This window comes from Trichosurus vulpecula, chromosome 8 (assembly GCF_011100635.1).
Source record: "Trichosurus vulpecula isolate mTriVul1 chromosome 8, mTriVul1.pri, whole genome shotgun sequence".
Lineage (NCBI taxonomy): Eukaryota > Metazoa > Chordata > Mammalia > Diprotodontia > Phalangeridae > Trichosurus > Trichosurus vulpecula.
In genome coordinates this window covers 255,702,002-255,729,969 of record NC_050580.1, presented here as the reverse complement: position 1 = coordinate 255,729,969, position 27,968 = coordinate 255,702,002, and the positions used below count along the sequence as shown (strand labels likewise).

Below are 27,968 nucleotides of genomic sequence, written 5' to 3'. Positions count from 1 at the left end.
ATAAAAAAAAGAGGTAACAAATTGAAAATCTTTATTTTTAGGCACTGAACTCATCATATACTCTATGCATATACACATTAATTTTGGAGAAACATGATCATAACATAAATTTTCTGAAAAATAACTTTCCTGTCCATGTTTGTAATTTCCTTAAGTACCTGTCATCTTCTTACTTGCTGAACTTCAGCAATAAAGTGTCACCACAGGTCAGCATGCTGAGGTTACTAGAAAGGAACCAAGTGAACTTCTCTCTTTGTTAAACTACTAATTTCAAAACTGGAAAATTTTACATGTAAAGATCAGAAATATTTCAACCAATGCAAATGCTTTGGCCATCCCCATAGACACCATTTTCAGCAATAACTCATATATCTGAAAGAGTGAGGGAAGAGGGAGAAGGTGAGCAACAGAAGCTTTGGGAAGCTTCCTGGAGAAATGCCCCACGTGCAAACCTTCTGAATGGTTTAGCAGCATTCACGAGAGGACAAACATGTCAGCCTCTTTCCTGCTACAAAGCTGTAGCCACAGTCTTCCATCAGTATAAATTTCACATTTGTTCTTGGAAATAACTGGGAAGGTGGACTTAGTAGTAGCCCAAGCACACTTTGTCCATGGCCAGCTTTATTCTGCAAGAGACAAGAATATAAATTACATATACCACATCAACTTTCTTACTCCTCACATCTCACTCTAAGTTGAAATGGAAATGAAATATGGCAACACAGAATGGCCTTTACAGAATATAAACTTAAGTAACCTACAGCAAAGAACTGCTGACCAAGAGACCCAAGTCCTAAATTTGTCTATGTCACTGACTTGCTATGTGCCCAAATGAATCATTCAAACCCCTCTGCATTTCAGTCCTCTCAGCTACAAAAAAACAAAACCGTTTTGCTAAGGTGTTTTACCCACTAACATCTATGGTCACCTCTCCACCACTTAGCAGATATCTTCAAGAGTTGCTGTGGCACTGCTGATGGAGTTGTGAACTGACCCAACCATTCTGGAGAGCAATATGAACTATGCCCAAAGGACTGTAAAATTACGCATGCCTCACCCAGCAATTATCACTACTAGGTCCAAATTGAAAAGGAAAAGGGCCTACATGTACAAAAATATTTATAGCAGCCTTTTGTGGTGGCAAAGAAATGGAAACCAAAGGCATGCTCATTAGAGAATGGCTAAAAAAGTTGTGGCGTATGACTGTAATGGAATACTATTACGCTAAGAAATGACAAGCAGGATGCTTTCAGAAAAACCTGGACTTAAGTAAACTGATGCAAAGTGAAATGAACAAAACCAGGAGAACATTGTAACAGTAACAGTAATACGGAAAGATGAATGATGAATTGGGAATAACTTAGCTGACAGCAACACAGTGATCCAAGACAATTCTGAAGGCCTTAGGGTGACAAATGTTATCACCTCCAGAGAGAGAACTGATGATGTCTGAATGCAGATTGAAGCATCCTTTTGTATTACTTTATTAATTTTTTTTTTTGGGGGGGGGGGGGTGATCTGTTTTCTTTTGCAACATGGCTAACATAGAAATGCTTTACATGACTGCACATGTATAATCTATATAAAATTGCTTGCTTCTCAATGACAGAGGAGGTAAGGAGAGAATATGGAACTCAAAATTTTAAAAAGGAATGCCAGAAAGTTTTTGTTTATATGTAATTGAGAAAAAAGTTGCTGTTCTGATAAGGAACCTCTCAACTAGGCTGATTCTTAGAGAACAGAGGTGAGCGTAGTTAGTCCATCACAAGGCTGGTAATTAAAGCCTTGAAGTACACACAGTAGAAGCTGCCAAAGCTTAAGCTCTGCTGGCATGACGTTCATGAACTCAGGATCACTTCCATGCTACAAAGCAGCATCAGCACTGGGCTATAGTAGATGATGCAAATATACGGTATTTTTAAAAGAAAATCCTGTAAACTCTTATTAGCTAACTTTAAGAAGCAAAGACTTCTCTCTAGTAAGTAAACCATTGACCGCTATCCCCTCTTTTGCTTTTAAATGATTATTAATTCTCCAAATGCTGTGTACTTACCTGTCAAGTGGGTAAGCTTCTTCACAAAGACTGACGAACACATGTAACTGTCGGAGAGCATATTCATACTGGAATAAAACAGATTTTTTTCTTTTTAAAAGCAAGATTCAGAATTATTTTAAATCCAGAATATTTCTTAATTTTATTATGAATCAATCATTGCACTATATAGCCACTTTATCTAAAGTGCTATCATAGACAGCAGCCTGCTACATCTCCCCCTTTCTACTGCAAATGACTATCAGGCAAAAATACAAGACTGAATGACAGTAGGGGTCAGAAAACAGTGTAACTATCCCATAATACACAGACAGTATAGAAAAATAGCATCTTGGCAGCTACGAATTCAATTCCCATGTTCTCTACAAAGCTCTTTTCCTCTCCAATATGCTTTTTGCCTCAAGTTAAAAAAACCAAAACAAAAAGCCCTTTAGCAAAACATTCCATATTTTCAATAGGATGAATCTTCCACAATGGCACTCAATGAACTGACGTGATTTGAACTTAACAACATGATTCTAATTAGCTTTTGGGACTGATTTCTATCATAAATGTGACTTACCATGGGTGAGTGCCAGTTAAAACAGCGGGTCCTGAAATAAATCACTGCCTCCTCAAAGCAACCATAGGCTGTGAGTGTCCGTCTCTCAGAGAGCATTTTCTCAGTCTGAACACTGGATGCAGTCACTACAGTTACAATTTGCTGCACAACCTTCTCAATGAGGGTTCTAGCCTGTGAAGAAATTAATTGTTGTTTGTAGGATGTAGCCTCACTAAGGGACCTTTAGGGCAGATAGTTTGTCATTTATTTCCTACAGTGGCTAGTGTACATGTCAGTGGAAACAGGGATTAAACAAATGCTTTCCGAACAGGATTAGAGAAATTTTCTGAAGGTTTCTGACATGTATTTATAGAAACTTGTTAAAAATGGGCTTTGTCTGTCAGCATATTAAAAACATACAAATCCTAAATAACCTAAGTACAAACAGATCTTGCCTTAAGACTTCAAGAATTCCTGGCATGTCATAAAGCAATTGGCTCCAAGATGATGCGCTAACAGTATATCTAGTACAACTCCCTCTCTTTGGACACGGACAGAAACTATCAAATGAAGTTGCTCAACAAGAGAGATGTCTAAGACTTGGACAGTGTCTGAGCAGGAAACAGACTATCTAGCCCAACAACTTATTTTAGCAAGTGAAACTAAAGCATAGAGAAGAAAAAGACTTGTCCAAAGCCATACAGCAAGCAAGTACTAAATTAGGACCTAAACTCAGGTCCCTTAATTCTCCTCTGATAATCTTTTCCCTGTGCTGTATTAAATAACTTGTCTGGAACTTCCTTTGTATAAAGTAAGGTCTTAGTTATCCAATATAACAGCAAGATGACGTTTCTATAGTGGCCAGTGTGCCTATAAAAACTGAGGATGAGAAGTTATTCTCACTTTTAAACAGGTAAGTCAGGTCACTTCATTCCAAAAATACCTTCAAACATGCTTATGTGGTAAAACCACACAAAAAACTCACAATTAAAAAAAAAATAATCAGGAAGGCCTTTCAAGCTCTTTGCCATTCATATGCATTATTTATCATGAGGATTCTGGTGTATGTGGGTTAGTAAAATAGGTTGGCTAAAAGCACAGCGAAGACCACCATCCAACAAGTCTCTTTCTTGATCTGTTAATCCCAGTTGGTATTGGTAGGCTAGTGAAAGCTAGCCTAGTGCTCCTAAGTAACTACTTATTTTTAGTTTTTTTGAAGGGGGAGAACTTGGGGTACTGCTGCCAGTTTGTGAAAAAATCAGATTTCTTCCAAATGAATTTAAGTATAATTGGTTAAAGACTCATCCAGCCACAGATGATAGTGAGAGAAGCAAAGCAATGTCTTCTATGCAAACTGAGCGAGAATCATCATTAAAGATAATCATACTAACGTGCCCCTGCCACCTGGCCATACATACCAGCCACACTGACGGACTGCAGGGAAGCTTCCTGATTCTTTACTGTACCTCTACCCACTCCTACCCCGTGTTTAAGCTCAATCTACTTGCTAAAATTGAAGTCAACTACTTCTTCTCATTAACAATTTTGATAAAAAGTACCAATACTTTGTTTCAACACACATGACTCTTTTCATGATGAGACTGAAAGATGTTGTTTGGAGTTCCTAACACAATGACCTAAGTTCAGAGGTATGTTTGCATGCATTTACATTATGTTCTGCCCAGAGACATCTTAGAAAAGGTACCTGAAAATGATCATGTACTTACCTGTAGATGTGCCTGCAACTTATCAACAATTTTCTTAGATTCATTTGCATCATTAGTGGCCATTAGTTTCCTTTTCAGAATTTCAATGGGGACATCAGGGCTTGGAGTGAGGTCGTAGCGTTTCACAGGTGGCAGAGAGATGGGAGAACTGGCTTGGTGTTTCATTCCCTGAAACTGCATCACCTTCATGTGGGAGATTGTCTGCACAACAAGAAAAAGAATCACTTTTCCTTGAAATAACAGCTATGTCCCACCTCTGGCCTGAACCCAGCTTTCCAATTCACCCCACATACACCCTACATTTGGGAAACCAAGGTTACAGTCCTCAGAATGAGCAGCCATCCTTCCAATGCAGCTAGGCACAAATACCAACTTACTGTCTAAAATGTGTCAGTAATTTTAAGCTCTAAAAGTGGCAAACCACGGAGGTTTCCCCCTGCCCAACATAGTTTGTTTCAGACAATTAAAAAATAAAAAAGGAAGGGAGGGAAGCAGTTGCTTCCATGAAAACATGAAATTCTTTTCAAGAAATGGACCTGCTCATCTAGCCACACTTACTATGCAGTCCTCAATGAACAATGATGGGGGTCTGTGAGCAAAACAGCTGCCTGGTTTGTATCCAAGGTTAGAGCAAAGCTTGCTGGTCCAACTAATGATCTTAACATCAAAACCCGGCCCACCAGTCAGATCCAAATAGCTACGGTGATTACTGAATTACATAGTTTGTAATAGGCTGCATCCCAACAGAAGGGGATGTATGCTATCCATATGCTATCATGTATGGGCTATATTCCAGGAAAGTAAGCTAACTTTTACAAGGGAACTAGAACCTAATGAAATAAACCCAAAAGTTTACATCAAGTAAGCAATACTGAAAGGAAAAGACAAAGTACTGGATCCCGCAAAGTTTGCCCTGGAGGCCATTCTTATGACTGCCTTTCTTTTGGTACTCATGCCCTTATGTTGAGCTCTGCCTGACCAAGCCTTCCTCCCACCCCCCTCATAATACCTTTCACTCTGTCCCTTAAAACTTGTCTTTTGTCTCATTCCCTTAAGGCCATGCTGGGTCTCTGATAATTTTCATTAAACTTTTCATGGTAAACACAAAGGTAAAATAATGAATGTGTTACGTATGGGTGTATATGTATTTATTGCACTTTACTTTTAACAAACTGCTTTCCATGTAACAACCTCAGGCAGTTGGTAGTAGAAGCAGAGATAACTCTACTTTAGAGAAGAACTGAGCCTCAAAGAGGTGAAAGAGCTCACTGAGACACGCAACATTCAAAAGGACCAAATCTCTACCAAAGTAAGAGTCTGGGGGCTGGGATTATATTCCTGGCCACTAGAACACTGTGGTTTAGACATGTGCCACTTGAGTCAGGCTCTCCAGGTGACTCATGGGGGTACAGTGGGTAAAGGGACTATATTTACCACTTTACATATTTCTAGAGCTTATAGTCTGGTTGGGAGCTATGACACAGACAGATAACCGTAATTCAAAATTATACATAAGTACCTAAATGAAAAGAAAGCAAAATGTGATGAGTGTGTATAGGGATGGGCAAAGTGATTTCTGGAACCACTCTGCTATCAGGAAGGCCCCAGAAGGATAAGAGACTTTTTAAAAGCACCCAGGTGAGCCCAAATTTTTGAAGAGCTGCCATATTTGTTATAATAAAGAACTGGAAACTATGGTAAGAAACCATCAACTAAGGACAGGATAAACAAATCATGGTTATGTGACTGTAACTGGCCCCATTAAAAATGGTAAGACAGTTTCAGAGACAACTGAGAAGACCTGTACCAACTGACGCCAAAAAAAGTTAGCAGAGTCAGGAAGAACAATTTATAAAACAATGAAAAGAAAGCCTAAAGAATTCTAATACAAAGACCAATCACGAGACGAGAGTTGATATTAATTCTCAAACATGAGAAGGCTTTGCTTTTCTTTCTCTTCTTGCTCCTTACCTCCAATTTTTTTGGAGGGTGAGACAGAAGGGAAAGGGACTCTAGAAAATTGAATGATGCCAGCATTACCTTGTTTCCATACTGCATGACATGACTGGTATTGGTATGCTTTTTCACTAACTGAAACTGCTTATGCAGAGTCTCTTTCGTCAGATCTTCCTACAAGACAAAGACACAGACACAATTACATTTCTTAGCATCTAAACCTAATTACAAATATTTGGATGAACCACTTGCCTCAGGTAAAGAACCCACCACATCTGAGTCTTCCATCCAGTTGACGCTATACCAGTCTCCCAGGAAAGTACCTCTCTCTTCATCATAGTAACAGGCATAGGAAGACTCAGCAGGATTGGCAGCAGTAGTTGCATAAACTATAAAAAAAATTAAACTTTATGCATGGTTCATCCTTTGCCATTGGAAACACTTGGAACTTAAACTCTCCTTTCAACCCCAGTCAGAACAAAATATTCAAATTACAACTTAGAGGTTTCTAGAATCTAATTTTAACTACTATGTATTCAGTAGCATACTTTTTGATAGTCATCAAACAAGTCTATCTTAAAATATGGAACAAATAAGCTATCAGAAGAGAATACTCTTACATGAAATGATATTTTTCAGAAGCATGGAAGACATAAAAAGGTCAAGCCAGTGTTAAAGAAAGCCCTGTACTGCATTTTAAAGAGTGATTTCCTAAATTTAAATACAGAAATAAAATTGTGAATTTTCAAAACGATGCTAAAATCCATAAAAGGAAAAACCACTCCATGGTACACGTCGACATAATTCACTTCAGTAAGAGTCAACGAATCAAGAGCCTAGAAGCGAATGGAATTTCCATGTCTCCATTTCCTCACCTAGAAGCTAGGAAAAAGTTTATCTCGAAGAGCTTGTGTGAAGAGTGACAATGAATTTTTTCAAATTAAATTAATTTTTAATTAATAAAAACCTATTTTATCCCCCTTCCATCCCGTTTGAAAAGAAAAAGAAAAACTGAAATGACTATATATAAAGAACACTATGAGGGCTAATTAAACATCAAGTTTTTATAATAATTACCATTGATATCATCAGGCAGGTGGTTCATCATTGAGCCAGATTCACATGCTTCAATATAGAACACCATCTGCAAAACAAACAATTCTTCTTACCCAGAGGGAAATCTCAAATGCTAACTAGTGCCCTTCTTAGGTTGCTAAGGATATATGTGTGTGTCTCCATTAAAAGGGAAATTGGTAAAAGTGCTCATTTAAAGTGAATCCTATTTAAAACAGGACCACTACTTCACAGTAAATAGTTGGGGGTAGGGACAGAAAAGAGAAGATTTGAGGGTTCATTTTGAAAAATTAAATTGTATTAGTAGAAATAATTACAGCTATGCATTAATTCTCAAAATGAACAAGGAATGAAATCAAGTGTTGATTTTTCACAGCACAAACATTTAAAAACATGGTCACTTTGGAAATTCCTGAAAATAATTGTAAATTATTCCAAGGTTACCAAAAGGTCTCTCTTAATAATTTGATATTCAAACAAGTCTCTTTTAAAATTACTAAGGCAACCCATGTAACTGCAAGAGCTAGGATAATGAATATTAAGAGGACTCCTTTACTTAAAAAAAAATGTGGGGGGAAGGGTGAGATTTGGAGTCAAGTACTTCTTAGTTTTGAAAATATAAGCATTACTTTCAACAGGTTGGATATGGATGTATAGTCCAAACAAGAAATGCTCTAATTAAAATAACCTTGCGTAAATCAACTGTAGTAAAGAAAACAAGGTTTACTTAGCCAAGATGCATTCACCAATAAGATCCATTAGTAAGCTAGATCAGTGGAACAGAGTAGACATGTAATACACAGTAGTAAATGGTTACGGTAACCTTGTGTTTAACAAATGTAAAGATTTAAGCTTTTGGGATAAGAATTCATTATCTGGTAAAAATGGAAAACTGGATAGCAGTCTGACAGAAATTGGGTATAGACCATTATCTTACACTATTTATCAAGATAAGCTCAAAATGGATACATGACATGATATAAAGTGAGACATTAAAGCTATATAATAGTCATATTTAAAAAAGCTCTAAATCATTATTGATGAGAAATGCAAATTAAAACAACTCTGAGGACACTAATACATTGTTGGTGGAACTGTGAACGGTCTACTGTCTCAACCATTGGAAAGCAATCTGGAATGAATTATCCCACCAAAGAGGTATAAAACTGTATATACCCTTTAACCCCACAATACCACTATTAGGTCTGCTTCCCAAGGTAATCAGGGAAAAAGGAAAAGAATCTGGACTTTCTAAAATATTTCTAACAGCTGTCTTTGTGGTGGCAAGAACTAGAAAATGAGGGGATGGCTTAAAACAAGATGTAGTGATTGTGACGGATTACTACTGTGCATTAAGATATGATAATCTGGCTAATCTGAGAAAAACAGGGAAAGATTTGTATGAACAGATGCAAAGTGAAATGAGCGGAACACTGTATATAGCGGCAGCAACACTGTTCAAACAGCAACTGTGAAAGACTAAGTTATTCCAAGTATTATAAATACTCAAATCAACTACAAAGGACCTATGAAAGAAGATGCTATCCACTTCCAAAAAGAGAACTGAGAAAGAGTAAGCATAGTATGGTTTTACGAGAGGGAGAGGGAGAGCAAGAGTGAGTGTGTGTGTTTTATCTGTGTTAAATGGTGGCTCTCTCTAGTATGGGGTGGAGAGGGATGGAGAAGACATTTTCAAACTTAACATAGAACAAAAAAATAAATAAAATTTTAAAAGAGAATCTCTAATGGATCTATTAGTAGCTTCCAGATCAAACTAGCTTAGTGTAACTTTCCAAAAAAATTACTGTTGTTATCTTGTCTTTAGAACACCTTCATTTTGTATCTTTGCCAATCACTACCTTGCTCATACCAGAGACAATGTCTTGGAAAACTTTTATCCTGGGAGGCCCCATTCTCCAAGAGGGTTCTTTCTTTCTTTTCTGACCCATCTCTAGTCCTGGAACCACAAACTGTGAACAACTTGGTCACTGTATCTAGATGGGGTGTGCCAACATACTCCTTATGGCCCCAGGTTACTTTAAGACCAAACTGCCCCTTCCTACCACCCCTATTCCCTAGTCTTGTTCCTCAACCCTTAGAATGTTGAGCTTCTTGATCAAGGGTGAGGGTTTTATTTGCCTATGTATTCGCACCCCCAGATTTATCACAGTGTTTGGTATATAGTAAAAGTGCTTATTTAATGTTTTTTCATTCATCCATTCCAATTCCTTATCTACCCAGGAGACTGGGGGTGGGAGTGGGGAGTATTTTCAGCAAAATCAACCAATACCCAAGAGATTCAACTTTACAATGCAGTTTTAATCACGGCACACTACTGCTCAAAAACCTTCCTTAGAGGCCCATTTCCTAGGCTGGCATTACACACGAGTCCCAAACTAGGTACTCCTACTACTTCCCTATTCTCCTAAACTTACTCTCTTCCTTTTATGCTTTCTTGTCTCTTGGTTTTTGCTGCCTAAGTTTGGCATATCTACTCCCACCCATCTTTACATGATGAAGTTCTAAGCATCCTTCACAACCCAGCTCCAATATCTCTAATCTCTTCCAGGAAGCCTTCCTCAAATCTCTACCTGGAAACCACTAAACCCATGCCTCTGAACTCTCATAATTCCTCTCTTAACATTCTATTTTACAACAATAGTTATATGTATATGTGTATACTAGATTATAAAGCTCCTAGGAGACGGGAATTTTGTTATATTTATTTTTATGTCTTACACAACAGCGGTACCTTAACACATACTAGGAGTTTAATTAGGCATGGTGTTCAATAGGATGCAAAGATCCTAGCTATATATTCATTTTCCTAGACCCTTCTACCACTCCCAGCACTCCTACACCGCCCCCCCAACTATTTTACCAACATTGAGCTTACCTTTTTGTATTTTTTATGCTGGTGCATATAATGGATAGTCTTATTCAAATCCTTTACATGAAGCTGAAAGGCAAATATTACATCATTCAAATCAATAGGTCAGAATGGCATAAACTACTGTTCACGTCACAGCAATGCAACACAATTTGCCGGTGGCAAGTCTCTAAATCTCAGTGAACAAATATTTTTAAATATCACAGAACCACAGAAGAGTAACACTGATGCCTTCATGTTAAAGATGGGGCGGCGGGTGACGTCACCTGTTCAAGTTCAAGGTAACGTAGCTAGCTTGTAAGTCATCTAAGTGTTTTATTTCAACAGTTAAGAGGAGAGAGGAAAGGCAGCAAGGCGCTGTTTGCAGAAAGGCCATGTTGCCTCTCCCCAGGAGACCTAGGTCTGCCACCGTCTCCTTCCTGGCACACGCTGGCTGTGGGTTCCTCATTAAGTCCCTTCCTCTTTGAGTGTTCCAGGCAACTCTGCAGACGACTTTGAGTTAGCAGATTTTCACTGGTCGAGGGGAATTTCCTCATTAGTAGTTTCTTAGATCAATAAATCGCAGTCCCTCCTGCACTCCTCACCAGCCCCGCCCCCCCCCCCAAACGAAGAACTTTATAAATAAGGTACTTCATTCTGTCCTTCCTTCTACCAGAAGATGTTCCATAAGATAAATGAGGAAAGAAAGGAATTCTACGGAAAAGCAGTTCTTAGACTGTTTTGCAGCTTAGATCCTGTCCTTCTTAACTTGTATGAGTTCACTTGATACCTTGTTATTCTAACTATAAAGATTACTCTCTTAATCTAAATGCCAGCCTGATTTTGTCTTTTTTAACATAACTTTAAGAGGTTCTGAAAAACTCACATCATCATTAGGGAAAGCCAAGAGTCCAGGAGCTCCATGATCAGTGAAGTAAACAAACACATGATCCTGGGGACCACTGCCAAAAGAAATCACCCCTCATTAGGCTGGCTAACGCAATAAATTATGACATCCTAAAATATCTGCCACTTCCATTTTTAAGATAACTTAACAAAGAAAACAGTTTAAAATCGTAGAGCCAGTCAAACAGTCTAGGGCCAAAAGCAACAACAGAGCCACACCCAGCTCAGTTTCTTCTGTCACACAGATACTATTCTGAATGATAGGGTGGAGAGGGAAGAGGAGGAGACGATAAAGTACTGCATATGTTCACTTTATTAGTAAAGAGAAGAAAGGGGTCAATGGCTCATCAGTAGTTAGGGAAGACAAGATCTTTTATAATGATTAACAAGATTACAGGGCAGGGGGTAAAGTTACAAGGGTTGAGGCACAAGTCACAAGAATAGAATCCTGACCCAAGTGACCTGAATACAGTACACGTGTGGGGCTAAGAGATTTAAGGCTCACACAGGGAAGGAGAATACTCAATCGATACTGGCTCGATTAAGTCTTAACTAATGGCACCATCAAAATCATGGCACCAGGGGCTTGTTCTGTCATCACCAGATGATTCAACAAGGAGAAAGTTTTAAACTGCACCAAGTGAACCCCTTCTAGGGGAAGATAAGAACAAAAGATGAACAGGATGAGAAGGCATGTCTGGGTTGCAATCTGTACATCTGAAGGAAATATTCACATGATGAGATAAACTGACAATATATTTATTGAGAGAGACTACATATTTATAATCTCTATCTATATATATGAATATGCATCTATTTTGTTGTTGTTTGGTTGTGTCCAACTCTACGTGACCCCATGTGTCCGTGGAGTTTTCTTGTTAAAGATACTGGAGTAGTTTGCCATTTGCTTCTCCAGCATGTCCTCATCTTACAGATGAGGAACTGAGGCAAATGTGGGTTAAGTGACTTCTCCAGGGTCACACAACTCAGATTTTCCTGGATCCAAGCCCAATGGCTATATCCACCTCACCACCTAGCCACCCCTATATATAACAGCTTACAAAGAGAGGGTGTTACAGAATTTTCAGTTCTGTGCAGTATTGAAGAAAAACAGAAAGGTAAATCAAACCAGGTGACCAAGAAACTTTTCCGGCTCTAATGCCTATAAACTTTTTGTACCTGTAAACTATTTAAGAATAAACAATGGTAGCAGGCGACATGTACAAAGTGCTCAAAATATTCCATCTACTCTCCACAAGTGTGGAGCAGGCAACGTAAGTAGTGCACCCCCACTGTGCAGATAAGAAGGTTAAGGCTCAGTGGTTGAGTAACTTAGCCAAGATTATAGCTCTGAAGTACAAGAGTTTGGCCTTGAAGCAGCTCTCCTAGGCAGGAACTTAATTGTTAATAAATGCTTGCTGATTTCCATAAAACGATCATTACCTATTCAAAACTTTCCCTGATCCTTTATTCTTCACAGCTTCAGCGTCTCCTCTTAATACAGCAAGGAAGTTTTCTGGGGTGACATCCTGGGTAAAAAGAAAGATGCAAACATCATTCTGCGTCAAAGGCAAACGTTCTCACTCCTGTGGCAGTACACCACAAGAGGGTCCGTGCCATGGAGTGACCCCCAAGGGCGAGGTCACATCTGATCTTCCCTGAAATTGTGGGGCCACATTCTCCCCTCCACCCTTCTTCCTCATCCTTGTGAGCCAGGCAGCACTTGCTCTCTTCTCCCTTCCTTCTATGCCTTCTCACTGGATGGCTTCATCAGCTTCCACAGGTTCAGTCATCTCCAGGCAGATTATTCCCACAGCTATAGCATCCTCTTCTCTCCAGCGCACCATTATGCATCACCAATGCCCTATTAGACACCTTGACCTTGACTTCCCCAAAGCATCTCAAACTACATCCAAAAGAGACCTCATTCTCTCTCCTTCCAAACCTGACCCTCCTGTGAATTTCCCTACTGCTGCTGAGGGTACCACCCTCCTCAAGTTACTCAAACTCAAAAGCTTGGTGGCATCCTCAATGTTTCTCTCTCACTCCACATTTTCAAAGAACTGTTGTAGAGGCAAATGTTTCTGCCTCCACAAACCTCAATACATCTGTCTGTTTCTTTCTGCTCAAACTTTCTCTAACATTAGGGAAACGTTAGCTCCCAAGGTCTGTACTATTAATACAAATCCCTATAAGACATTAAATACTGACAAGAAGTTAGTTTGGTGTTTTGATAAACATGAAAAAAGAAAAATAATTAACGCAGATGAGAAATAAGACATTTAGGAGGAACCAGTCTTTGAAGCATAAACTTACCTCTTGTACATAGTCTTTTAGGACCCCTTTATAAACATCAGTGCCATTGGGTCTATTGATGATAACACCTTTTGTAGGATTTCTGGAAAAAAAAAAAGTTAAGTGAGAGAACAGCTATTTAGAAGAGTTGAACCCTATAATGTAAACAAAACTTAATGCACAGATACCCCAAACATGACAAATCCATTTAAAAGAAATGCATTAGTACCTCACTATGACACAATCCAAGGGGATCTACATTTTGGGTAAGACAATCTTAAAACAAAAGCCCTAATTTTGTCAAGTAGGATACAATACAGCACCATGACATACTAAATAGGGCTACAGCAAATAGTATTGTCGTAAGGTATGGTCAGAGATATATTTAACATCATTCCCAGGCATGTGGACTAGGCTAGTTTTTTCATTAAAGTTACTGAAACTAACCATGAAACTTGATGGGTTCATGGAACTGAGACTACTGACCTGGCTTTTTGGACACCTGAATACAAAAAACTTCAAATTCTACTATATTTAAACTTTGAAAATTGTTGTGCCCCGAATTCATTATACCAGTAGCCAATAAGAGATGCCCACTGGTAAGTCTAAACCAAAAATACAGATTTTACTCAGATATGTTCTTTTTATTTATCATCCAAGCTAGAAGACTTTAGAGGTCATCTAGTCCAACACTAATTTTTCAGAAGAGAAAACTGAAACTGAAATGACTTGCCCATCGTGTGGCCCTCTAGATCCTCAAGTGCAGCCCTCTGACTGAATCTAAACTTCAAAGAACAAATGCCCTTAATAAAAGTATTTGTTCTGTAAAACTTGGACTCAGTCAAAAGGGCTGCACCCAAGGTCCTGGAAGGCCTGGAGGCCGCAGGCTCCCCATCCCTCATCTAGTCTATTTTTTTGGTCATCATTGCCACATAAAATTGAGATATAGTCCTATTCCCTCTTCACGTTTACTTGCCCCTCTACTGTTTCTCTTGGGCCCTTTGTTATTAAAAAATGAAGTTTTCTCATTTTGCTTAGCTTTATTATAAAGTACATGGTAGTTTGATAAAGCACTAAAATATGAAAAATTAGCTAACAGCCTCATTTGAGGGCACAGACTAATCATTAGCAATGACACTCAGACATTTTACATGCTTCTCTTTTCTACACAACTAGCCTACCTCCTTTTCCTATTATACATCCATGCCATGTTTTTATGCATAGATAGAAACACACCTACTGTCTACAGCAGCCTAGTCTCCACTCATCTGAAATTTTGATTCTTGTATTGTTTTCACTTCCTCTTTGCATGGAGGTAACACTGGGTTTCCCCAAAGTCTCTACTAATGAAAGCTCTGACAGGCTCTACCATTCTGGAAAGGCTACACCAATAGGGTAAGTCTGTTCTCCAAAGACCAATCCAAGTACGTACAGAGAAGCATATCATGAATAGATTGAATAAATGATGAATTACTTTGGCCATGACTACAGTAACGTATTTACAAATCTGAAGACACGAAGCTTTGTTTTTGCTATTTACACCTATCCCAGAAAAGCTACAAAAAGATTTAAACATATACCCAAGGTAGTCAAGTCTAAGTAAAATAACTTTACAGGCGCAGCATGGTGTACAGTAGTTCCCCATTTGTCATCGGGAACAGTACATTCCATGAGTAAATTTCCCACAATACTGAAACTATCCATAAGCACCTAAACATCTTAAAATATTTTTGGTTTAAAAAAAACCCTTCTGTTTTAGACTATCTTTTGTCTAAGGCTTGGAGTCATTAGGAACATCAGTGACGACAGCAGGTTCAAGGTTGTCTGACTTCATGCACTGAACGGTCCTAGCCTGCTGTGAACTGAACACTAATGCTGTTTACAGATGCTTCGTAGGTGTTTTTTTCTGTGTCTTTCCTTAACTTCAGGGCTACCAGCTGTCATTTTTTACTACGGTGTCTGAATCTCATCAGCTACCCCTCCTCTCCTCTCCTCCCATTTACTGTTTCTAATTTGCTCTGAGAAAATAGACTCTAGAATAAAAACCCAACCGTGCATTTCCTCCGACACTCGTTTTGGGAGCTCAGGATCCGCTGTTACGATGTCCCCAAACTTAAGGCTAACTAACCTCCGAATGAACCACAAATGATCTTATGCGCCATCTACACTCGCTGGCGTAACAGCTCTTCCATCTGTTTTTCTACCGAGTTCTGCGAAGCTCCTACTCACTCTTGAGCGCCTGCGATGTCATCGTACATCATGACAACTATCTGCTCATCGGGAACCCCATTTCGGTGAACGATCTGGTACGCGTGGCAGGCGTCAGCCTAGAAAAGAACAGGGCGTCAGGTCTCCCAGGCTTCCTGGAGCGCGGTCTGTCAGAACATTCTGCCTCAGCCAAGGTCACAGTATAATAACATTAAGCATTCTTGACAATCCAATAAGCATTTATGAGGTAGCTGTTGGTGCCGGGGGAAGAGGCATGGAGGCAGGGCAGAAAGTAGGAGGTCATGCGTAGTTGGAACGCAGCACATGCGGGAGTGTCATAGGAAATCAGTCTAGAAAGGCGGGCCAAAATGAGACTGTCTAGGACTTCAAATGCCAAACAGCAGAATGTATTTTATCCTAGAGAAGAGGGGATAGGGAACAAAAGCGAGGGGAAGGGAAGACCTGTGCTTGTAAATCATTTTGGAAGCTACTGAGGAATACAGGAGATGTGAAAGGTTTCTAAGTTGTTTTACAAATGATGTTCAAACCAGCCCGAAATTATGACCAAGAGAACCAAAGAAAAACTAGAATAAGTGACTTCTTCCACCTCAAACATGCAAAAAAGCAGCCAGAAACCTATAGCCAATAGAGAAGGGAATTTCCCCTGAGAAGCTAGCACCGACACACGGGAGCACCCCAACTCAACCAAAGATGGGAGATGCCGCCTCCAAGGCTGTGTGCAAAGGCTGCTAAGCTAGAGAGAAGGGATCCTCCGAGAACTCTAACAGCCTGTCTTGACAAGAGTTCTGAAAATGCAGCGCTCTGAATCCAGGGTGAGATCATAACACCCAGAAGCAAAGCAGGGAACAAAGCCTAGCCCGGGTACTCCAGCTAAAGTTGGAGAGATGAATAAATAAGGAAAACAGCAACTAATTATCACAAATCTAAAGATCTCCCTAAAAGAAAGAAAAATTCTAATAACTATAAGCAGAGACTCAAAAGGGGAAAAAACGAGATTCTCCACAAGGATGACATGACCACCTAAAAGAAATTAAGCAAAAGATGCATAACAAATAATAGTTCTGGAGGAAAGGACTGAAAGGAAAAGAAATAGCTTAGAAAATGGTAAACACCCCAAGAAAAGAAACCTCTGAAAATCAGACTAGATCAGGGCTGTCCAACCTTAGGTTTTTATTGAAACAATAGACAATATATTTTGATTTGCCATTTTAGTGAGAGCTCTGCGTGTTTATTAAAGCATTTCTGTAAATTTCTATGCTTGTAGGCAGGCCGCATTTTGGACAGCCCTGGACTAGATCAAACAAATTGAATGACTCTCAGAGACAGCAAGAAATATCAGGACAAAATCCAAAGATGAAAAAACAATTAAGAAAATATAAGACATCGGAAATCCCAAAGAAGCAATCAGCAAAACATGTCAAGGAACAATCATTTAAGAATCATCGGATTCCCCCCCAAAAAACTGGACACCACATTTCAAGAAATCTAAATGAAAACTACCAAATTCTATCAGAACAAGAAGACAAAATAAAAGTAAAAAGGAAGTTCCAGGGATATCAGAGCCAAAAAATACTAGAGGCATCTAGAAAGCAGCAACTCAAGTACCAAGGGACCAAAGGATCACAAAAGACCTGGCAACTTCAACTATACACAAGAAAAGATCTTGGAGCACAATATTAGGAAAGGCAAAGAAGTATGCTTACAACCAAGAATAACATATCCTAGAAAGCTAATTAAAGGGGGAAAAAGAATTAATTTTTGAAGAAAAAAAGATTTCTCATGAAAAGACCAGAGTGGAATGGGAACTAAAATACAAACCAAGAGTCTAGAAATTGGCAATAGGTACATTAAGGCACAGTGGATATACTGTTCACATGCTAAGAGGGAGAAAAGCCATGTCTCTTCAGAACCTTAATGTTTCCAAAGGGAATTGAAGGAATTAAATAAGAAAAAGAGATCTTGGGGGTAGACTGGCTCTGTTCTAAGGGTTTAAAGACAGGGGGAAAGAGAGAATAAAGGAAATTCATCAGCGTAGAAAGGAGGAAGAGAGGGGATGTGCTATAGTTGAGACTATACAAAGGAAGAGGAAGAGATGGAGGAGTGGGTATCAGATGAGCCTCACTGTTACCTGAAATAGACACAGGAGGTTGTGGTGTAGAAACACATCAGACTCAACAGGGAAGCAAATGGGGATGGGAAGAGGGAAGATACCACTGGGGGATAACTACTGGACACAAGGTACAAAGCCTTGTATTTTTGAACATGGCTATTTGTGGATTCATTTTGATTGCCTATGCTTATTTTACAAGAGCTTTTTTCCTCTGTCTTAATGGGGAAGCTGGGGGAGTAAGCAACAGTAATACCAGAAAAGAACAGACGAAAGCAAAAACAAGGAGGGCAGTTTTGAAAATCTGTATTTTTTTAAAGCAAGAGAAATTAAAAATGGAGATTCGGTTTCATATAGAATCCTTTTGTGTTTTGCTGGGTGTATGGAAATGCTTTTTGGTGTTCACAATAAAAAAACTGTTTCAGTAAACAGCATACTTCTGATTCAGGAACTAAATATGTAATGTCACCAAATTAAAAAAAGTTGACAGAATGGGAACAAGAAAAAAAATTTACTCTAAGACAGTTTGAAATTCATTATCTCCTTTGAGAGGATGTATATGGTAAAGGACTCAGTATAGCAACCACCTGAGAAAAATTTTCCTACTTTAGATTTCAGAATTATACTTTATTTTAAAAAAATCCAATGCTGAGAACTATCATTAGGCAATCAACAACAGGTCGTAAGTATAAGGAACACTGGATTTTGTTCATGAATCATAGTGAGTTCCAGCTCTGCCACTTGTCCCCAGACCTGCCCTAATTAAGCCTCTTTCCTCATGTGTAAAATAGAGACAGTCTCTCAGGTACTGTGATAATGTGCATAAAAAACTCCCTGGTTTATTTTGTTAGGACAAAAGATGCTCATTAGGTGGAATCCTTATTTTTTCACATTTACACAGGCACAATACCTAACATCGAATGGGGTGATAGTTACGACGAGGGCACTTGTTAGTCACACAAATATGTCGAATCTGACTAGTAAATCTCTTCTTGGCCCCTGAAGATACAAAGGTCTTCCTGCTACTCCCCAGTCACTGACTCCAGCAAACATTCTCTGTTCCCTGTGCATTAGGGTGAAAAACTTATTCAGAACTCGTAGAAAAGGTGGCTCTACAGCAGATTTGCAAGCTGTCTAGAGTTCAAAAAGTGACTAAAAGGTGATATTAAAGTCAACTCAAAAAACTTGGATTAATATTTCCCTAGTGTAAATGTACTCTTGTGTGTACTTTCCCCTTCCAAATGGAAACCTCCAGAAATGTGGTGGTTGTGTAAGAAAAAGCTGAGGAAAAGCAAAGAACACACAGCAACAGCTCTTTAAATAACACATGCTAGGGTCTGACACAGCAATGTTGAGGTTTAGGGGTGCCTGGGACCCAATGTAGCAACACGCCGGGTCCTGCCCAAATGAATTCGACCTGAGCCTTCTTTCAGCCAAAGTAAAACCAAGTTTATTGAAGATCAGCCAAGTGGGGTAGATGCTAAAGGAATCTGAGCATTTGTAATGCTAACGAAAGCAGGTTAGATGGAATCTGAGCACTTTCAAGGAGGCAAGATGGACCTTATATGCAGAAAGACAGTGGGAGGGATCTCGGGGTGGCCAAGTGGTCTGGGGTGATGAGACGATGGGATCCAGGGAGGCTCTGGATGGGAGTGGCCAGTGGGGGTACAGGGCGCCCACCAGGAACCCAGAGAATGGGATTTGGGTGGGATTTGGGCAAGGGATAATGAAAGGCTTATGGCCTCAAGTGAAGGCCAGATCAAGTGAGAAGATTCAAGGAGAGTTCAAGGCGGTTCCCAGAACCTATACCCCATCAGCAGTATGACCTCCCATAGCAAGGCAACATGTCCACTTACTCCCCTTATATGATCTGTTTGGGAAGAGATTCACACTTAGATTGTCCATGTGCACGCGTGCGCACACATACACACACACATACAACTATATTGTCAAACAGTTTAAGTAGTTGCCAAACTGCTTTCTTCCACTCTTTTCTTCATTATAAGGGATACCTCACTGGATTTGGGAAGAGAAGAGTGGTATATCTGGAAATACAGATAAAGACAAAAGATATCAATAAAAATAATTCAAAAAAAAAAAAAAAGAAATTCCATGTTCCATGTTCTTGTTATCCATGGGTCATTTCTGACAAATTTCCTGGAAACAGGAAGAATTCTTTGTTGTTGTTTTGGGGGAAGGGGGGGTACGTGTTCTCATCTATAAAATGAGGGATTTGGACTGCATGTGTTTAAAGGTTCCTTCCAGTTCCAGAACTAAGATCCCCTAAGGAAATAACATTATTTCCTATACTTGTTCAAGTGACAGTTTTATTCAAGTACCACCAGACAACAAACGAATACCAATAATCCTTTCACACTCGAGTGGGTGAAAGGCACCACCTTATTGCTCATATTACACACTCATCAGAACAGTGACAAAGGTCTAGTGTATGCTTTGGGGGATTAGCATGTTGCTGAGCAAGTATAAGCTAATTACCCAGGCACACAAGTTTAGAAGCTAAAAAACATTCCGATCCAACCTCGGGATTTTTTCACATCAAGAAACCAAATGCTCAGTTCTGAGAAGATGGGACTTTGCCTAAGGCCTCCAAGGTCTTGTAAAAAGTGAGTAACAAAGCCTCAATCTGATGACCTTTCAGGACAGATCCAGCACTGAATCTGTTGTTAAATCACAGGTCTAGTACAAATCTTAGATAAAAAGCCCAGTTTGAATGATTACAGCATAATAACAGCTAACACTTATATGGTACTTTAAGATCAGCAAAGTGGTTTACAAATTTCTCCCTTTTACCCTCAAGAAACCTTGGGAGGTAGGTTTTACTATCCCCATTTTACAGATGAGGGAACAAACATAAACTTGCTAAATGATTTGTACGGGGTCACAAAAAGAGTAAGTGTTTGGAACCAGAAATGAATTCAGTTCTTCCTAAATAGGCTCTTACACCAGCTGACCAACAGACTAGTTTTGCCAGATTTTGTTTTCCTCTCTTCTGTCCTTGAGAAAAAGGGAGAAGAGGAATATGGGGAAAAATTTAGGGGAAGTAAAAATGAAAATTTTGAATAAAAACAAAAAACAGCTTAACAACACGTGAGGAAGTGAAATAAAATTAGTACAGATAACCCTAATTTTTATAAAATCCTTTGCTTTGGGGGTAGTCAAGTAAACTCAGGTTTGGTTATAAAAAATCCAGAGCATCTGAATCAGTACATCACCTCTCAGTAACTCGTGGTTTGTGGGACGGGAAAGTTCACAACGAACTACTGTGGCCAATGACTCAAAATAAATCAGTTCTTGGGGGAAAACCTTTCTGGCAAATACTTGCTAAAAGTCTGATAGCCTTGGTCTTAGGATCGTAGATGTGGAAGAGCTCTCTGAGACCATCTTGTCCATCTCTTCATTTTATTCATGAGGTACCTGAGGGTCCAGGATGTTTAAGTGACTTGTTGGAGGTCACGTGGGTGGTAACTGTCAGAGGAAGATGTCACTCCTTGATAAGTGAGTAGAAGATGAATAGTTTTCAAAAAAGACAAATTAACAACCACATGAAAGAAGCAGCAAATCACTAAAAATAAATAAAAATTAAAGGACGGCAACTGCACTTCATACACCTCCATACTGGCATAAAATGTCAAAAGATTAAAAAAGTGGTCTGTGGGAACAGGCACAATAATATACTGTCGAATGTGTTAATCATTAAAATGTATCACCCTCTTTGACCCACCAACCCTTGACCAAGGAGGTCAAATGGAGTAAGTGAAACCCCCTTGCATATAATGCATGTATTACAGTACTTTTTGTGAGGACAAAGATTTGGAAAAAAAGGGGAGGCCCACCAAGTGGGAATCCATAAAGAAACTGATATGTTCGTAATGAAAGATTACACCGTAAGAAACTGACATGAAACAGGAAAAAATCGGGAAGACACTTGTATGGGCTGAGAGAGAAGCAAGCAGAACCAAGAGAACAACGTACACAAGGACCAAGTTAAGGTAAAGGCAAAAATTATTAAAGGACATCAGAACTCACCCTCCAGCCCCATGGGAAAAAGGTGGACTTCTAGGTCTGGAATAAGGCACACACACCAGTGTATTGATTTACTGATTTCTTTTGCTTAAGTGTACTTTGTCAGGAAGGGGGGAAGTACAGCAGTTTTGTTTTTTAAAGAGCCGTAATAAAACATATTAAATGTTAAACAGGAGTTATGCAAAATAAGCAAATATGAATTCTGGAGGCGAGTATTTAAAAAACCAATCATTAAATAATTTAACGAAGTCTAACATTTAACTAAGATGCTGGCTGCTCTTCGTTTTTGGAATGAAGTATGTCGAGTGTATGTCGAGTATGTCGAGTATGTCAAGTATGTCGAGTATGTATGTGAGTCTAAAGTCTAGTTTCCTTAACTGTACTTTTATTACAAGGGCAGGTGGGGAGGGAAGAGCTACTGGGAAGGAGATAATAAAAACTGATCTGGGAATCATGCTGGCTTGTCCACTTTGCGAGGGTTGGGAGGTTGGGCAAGAGGACAGTTTGTCTAACCAATGTTTCATTCCTGAGAAAAATCTAATTCAACAGCTTCCATGGCTTCTTACATATTTCAAATACAGTAATCAATAAGATGAGTCCTTTCTTACCTGATGTCTGTAGTTATCCCACCCAGATGAGCCTGCCACAATGACAATCCAGTGCTTGCCTCCATCCTCAGCATCCTCCAGGGGGAAAGTGTTAACTCCTAAGAGTGCGGCCAACAGTACAATTGTCTTCAAAATCATTGTTCTTTGAGCTCAGACTGCAGAGATATAGAGAAAATAAAAAGGTTAAAGCTAAAAGGCAGCAACACATTTTTTTCAGCTTCAAAAAACTAAAACAAACCAACACAGTGATGAATGTCAAAAATAAGCCTATATATACAATGCAGAATGGACAGAATACTCACTGGAACAGAAATATCTGAAACTGTACTAAGCATGCAGCTACCCACTTTGCCCAATCTTTACCAAATTAAACCAAAAAAAATTTTTCATTTCTTGATACATAACTTTCAGTGGCACTTCTGGAATAATGTCCATTTACAATTTGTTAATACAATTGCCTACAAAATTCAATCTGAAGGAAACATTGAAAACGTTGGTTAATTTATGAGACTTAAGAAAATATCCATGTATGCTAATATGAATGCAAAGCTGACAGAACCTAAATTAAAACATTTGAATCATACCTTTCAGTCAGGACCTACAACTACAATGACAAAAGGCAGAGGTATCAAACTCAGGCCTAGGGGGATGACCTGAACTAGATTAAAATGTAATTAGAGCCCTTTCCCACCCCTACCCCCCCACCCCACCTCTTCCTCTTCTTTCCCATCCCATCCCTCCCCTCTATCATTTGTCCTTCTTCCTTCCCTGGCCTAGACAATGCAGTGGTGGAGACACCAAGGCAGACATCACAGGGCTATGCCAGGAAGATTATAAACTTTTGGATATTATGAACTGACTAGTTTGAAGTATCTAGAAATGAATGACATTGCAGTAAACATAAGTGGAAATCCAAAGGACTTAAAGCGGAAATATGCAGCCCTCCGGCCTTATCTGGATCTGATCACTTTAACTGAGGAGCAAGCAGCAGCTCTCAAGCACGCAGCTCACAAGTGGGATACATATTCAAAGAAACTAGAAGTAAAGTTAGAGAGGCAGAGAAAGATCTCTTCAAGATTTTAACTACAAAAGAATGTTTCAAAAGAGCAGAAGTGTGTGGGATTGAACTGATCAAACATCTAAGCTTCAGTTCCATAAAAGGGGTGCTACAGATCCAAGCAGAACTCCAGCCTCCACCTTTGGTTGGCCACTCTTTGAGGTTTTCCTAAAACTGTACCCCCTGGAACTTCATCCTGTTGTGTGCCCTGGACCAAGGTTCAGACATCAGGATCAAGCCTGTCTAGAGCAGACACAGACGAGAGGCTCAGGTCTCCTGGTCTCCAGGTCTCCTCTCTCTTGCCCCTTCCCTAGGGATCCATCTGTGACTCTCTGTTCTGAATGTGCTCCCCACCCCCTACATAACCTGTTCTTCAATTTAAAATAATAAATGCCAGTTTATGACCCTCAAAAATGTAACTGGAAAATGTTTAACAAAATAAAATATAACATAGATAATGTTAATTTGTGGTTCCCTAAATCTATATGCTACCCACAGGGAAGAGGTTATTACCCACAAATTCATCATCATCTGGAGATTACTTCTGTTTTCGCAGAACCATCCTGCGTAGCCTCTCCTTTGCATGGCTGGAGGACAGAGCAAAAGACTCCTCCCAAAGCCTCCCTTTAAGATAATACTCTGGAAAGCAGAAGGGGATGGGGGAAGGTGCCTGGCCGGAGGGCACAAATATAGTGGAATGTCAACTAGCCAGTACTTCCAACAGGGAAATGAAGGCCAAGGGAGCCTTTGGGGAAGAGTAAGCAATCATTTACTCCAGACTGAACTACAAGTTACCTATGTTTTAATTGACTTTTTTTTAATCCCAAAATTTAATTCAACCAGAAACAGCTACCAAAACCCAATTTTTGGGATAACCGTGATTGTCAGTGACAAACCGCTTGTTTTCATTCTAGCTTTCGCATAACTTGATATCCCTACCAGATCGACCCTCTTGGTACCAGCTTCTTCAAAAACAGTTTTAAATCTACTTCTAAAATAATAAATTCACCCAAGTTAGGAGCAAATGTCATATAAACTAGCAAAATAAAACAAGTCCCTAGCTTTGTTTAGGGTAAGAGATGATAATCTTGATTTCTGGTGAAAGATACCCTCCCGAACTCCTGTACTGTCATTATAACAAGCTAGTAAATCTTGTCATCTCTGCTTCCACAACGTCCCCAGCATCTGCCCCCTTCTCCCTACTCGAGTCACCACTCCCGAAAATAGTGCTTTTCACACTACACTACAGACACCCGATGCACAGCTATTTCAGTACTCCAAAGGAAGGCCAGGCCTGATGGAAGACCTCAGGCCTTTGTGAACTCAGTGGTGGCAGAAGAGTGTCGAGGTTAGTGACAGCTACAGTGCCAAGAAGAAAAGGAGCCCAGGAAGAGAGTCATCTGAGACCAGAGGGGCCCAGGCCTTGAACGTGAGCCTAAAGAACATGGAAGCAACACGAAGGAGGCACCTAAGGGTTTTTGAAAAGGGGAGGGCGGGTGATGGCGCGTGGGCAGCCGGGTGGCTCAGTGGATACGGTGCTGGGTCTGGAGTCGAGGGGCCCTGAGTTCAAAACTCCAGCCTCAGTCACTTACTAGCTGCGTGTCCCAAGTCACTTCACCTGTTTGCCTCGGTTTCCCCATCTGTAAGCAAGGGGTAGTAAAGGCACCTATTCCTCAGGCTGCTCCGAGGACCAGATGGGCACTACACAAACGTTGGCTGTGGTTGTTTAGACAGGTGTGCGTGCGGTGACCGCAGGAGGGCGGTGAGAAAGCCCCCGCACCACAACAGCCATCCTTACTACAGTAACGCGGCAAAACAGAGCTTTGAAAAGACTTGATCGTAACAACTGATCGGTGCCAGGACCGGGGAGGGGGCTCACGAACCACCTCCGGGTAGGGGACGGGCGTCCACATGTAGAACGAAGCACATTTTGTTTCTTTTAGGGGAGAATTGGTCTTGCTTGACTTTGTTTTGGTTATTTTTAGAGCGGGGGGAGGGGAGAAAATAAAATGCTTGTGTATTGGAGCGAAGCCTCTGGGGTCAAGAGGGCCCGCGTTCAAAGCCAAGCTCTTCCTCGCCGAGAGGCCCTCAGTTTCCTTATCTGTACAATGGGGACTTGGGCCCCAGAAGTCCCTCCCAAGCCCACGGCTAGGATTCTGCCGGCCGGGTCTCTCCAGAAGACGGAGAAGAAGTCCCTGAAAATCCCCGACTAAAACCAAGACGCTAAGAAGAGGCAAGAAAGAAAAACACAAAATCTCCGGGCTGCCCCGGGACAACCGCGGGGGGAGGGGCGGGAAGACCCGGACTAACCCCGTCCCCCGCAGCCCCGAGCGCGGCCAGGGGAGGTTACCTGCTCCCGGTGGAGGCGGAGGAGGCGTGGCGTCCGTCAGCGGCGGGAGGGACCCGACAGAAATCACGGCACGGGCGCGACGCGCGGCCGAGAGCTGTAGCCCCCACGCTGGCCCTGGCTCCTCTCCGGCGGGCTGCGGATTTCCCACCGCCTCGATTGAGCGCTCGCCGGGGTTGAGCCGGCGCCAGGGCACGGGACCTTAAGAAGACGCCAGACCTCACTCGCCCCCACGCCCACTCCCGGAGGTGATTGGCGGAGCCCCGGCGAGGGGGCGGGGTCCAGGAGGGCCAATGGGAGGAAGGCGTGTGGGAGTCGCTAGGCCGCGAGACTACAAGTCCCGGGGTGCAACGGGGTGTTTGGGGATTTCTGGGCGGGCCACGTGCTAGCCGGGTGACTCCGCAAAGAGGGTGGCGGGCGGTGTGGGAGAGTGGAATGAGGCCTCTGGGAGCGAACCGGCACAGTTCAAATCGCTGGACGCTGTTAGAGATCCTCATAACCACTCTCTTACGGAGATGGGAAAGAGAAAAACCCGGGGCTCCCGCGTCCCCATGATGATGATGACGACAGCTGACGTTTGTGTAGCGCCTCCTATGGGTCAGGCACCGTCAGGCACCGTGCTAAGCGCGCTACAATATTAGCCCATTTGATCCCACAACAACCCTGGGAGGGCGGTGTTACTGTTACCCCTACTTTGATACTGAATAGATTATATTCATTACTATTATGAAATGAAAGAAAGAGCCTGAGATAGCTGATTAACAATCGTGTTGTTTACAGCAAGCCAAGGCTCATTCCCTCCCTGGATGTGCTCTCAACCCACTCATGCCTTGCTCAACCCCAACGACTCTGTGCACTTCAATCAATTCTCTGGAGAGGACTGGGGTATAAGAGAGTCCAGCCACGTGCTCCCACCCAGCCTCACCTCTGTCCGACTTCCCTTCTCCTTTTCCTTTGCTGGATGACTGGCCCTCTCTCCATTCCTAACCATGGTGTACCCCAATTCTCTATCCTGGGCACTCTTCTTTTTCTCAGCCCTTTCTCTTGGTGATCTCTGATTTGACATACTCCCAATCCATCCGAAGCCTTGCACCCTCTATTTGGACTGTCCTCTCTTCTTCCTCACCAATGAACTGACTCACTCCCTGGGTCCTTTAGCTCTGACAGGTCTTTTGCCTTGTCTTGGGGCAAGGAAGTACTTGCTTCCATGTTTCTGGCCTACTAAATACCATGACTCAGCTCAAGTACCCCACCCTACCTCCCCCATCTTGTCCCATTAGAAAGTGGGGGATGGTTTCAGAAAAGCCTAGGAAGACTAATATGAACTGATAGAAAGTGAAGTGAGCAGAACCGGGAGACCACTTGTGTTGGTAATCAAAATGGGCTCCTTAGCACTTAGTTCAACAAGTGCCCTTGAATAGTTTGGCTTTTATTCCCTTTGAGTAATTCATTGAGCCTTACTAGGTGCTAAGCCCCAGGCCCAAACCCCTATTAGGTGTAAAACCTTAGTGGGTGTGCATTGGCAACTCAGGTGGGGCCCAAGGTGGGGCTAACTCCAGGGAGGGCCTAGTTTACATGTCTGGGACAGCAGAGGCTCTTAGACCACGTGGGTGTAAGTCCCCTCTTTGTGACGATTCTAGGTCACGTGGGTGAGCTGCATGTGTGACTCACCCCTGACGCTGAAAAAGATATAAAAACCAGGGTTCCTTGGAGCTCTTTGCCGAAGCAGCGGTGGCGCGAGTGACTCTGGGCCAGCCCTTGTTCTGAGCTCCCGGGCTGAAGCTAGATGTTGGTAACTATGAATTGTATTGGGTCTGTCTGTTGATATTTGTAATTTGTTTGTATTTTATTCTGACGTTCAGGATGCTGGCTTTTCCCCCTGAACTAAGTGAATGCTGTCTGTATGCTGGATTAAAGTAAACTTGTCAACCCCTTCACCTTGCTTTCCTTACTAAAGCAGATCAAAAGAACCTGTGCTTTCCCAGCGTGCCGGCGGCTTTCTGGGTGCTGGCTGCGGGTGGATCTTACACCCCCATAGAAACTGCTAGCCGGATTGCTGAAACACCACTGTACACAGTAAGAGCAATATTGTAAGGATGATCAACTGTGAAAGACTTAGTTACACTCTGACGAAGACAGTGAGCCTAGACGATTC

At 41.1% G+C, this 27,968-nt stretch overlaps 1 protein-coding gene across 1 annotated transcript; it reads right to left on the bottom strand.

The window, feature by feature from the left end:
- Positions 1-10: 10 nt before the first annotated feature.
- LGMN (legumain) lies at positions 11-26,007 on the bottom strand. Its single transcript, XM_036735909.1, has 14 exons — positions 25,817-26,007; positions 22,410-22,564; positions 15,651-15,748; positions 13,443-13,524; positions 12,570-12,655; positions 11,107-11,182; positions 10,248-10,310; positions 7,355-7,421; positions 6,548-6,666; positions 6,362-6,451; positions 4,322-4,522; positions 2,616-2,786; positions 2,054-2,121; positions 11-626 (listed from the first exon to the last, which is right to left on the bottom strand). Exons 2-14 carry the CDS (start codon positions 22,545-22,547, stop codon positions 584-586), a joined length of 1,302 nt encoding a protein of 433 aa, XP_036591804.1. The 5' UTR covers positions 22,548-22,564; positions 25,817-26,007; the 3' UTR covers positions 11-583.
- Positions 26,008-27,968: the final 1,961 nt, after the last annotated feature.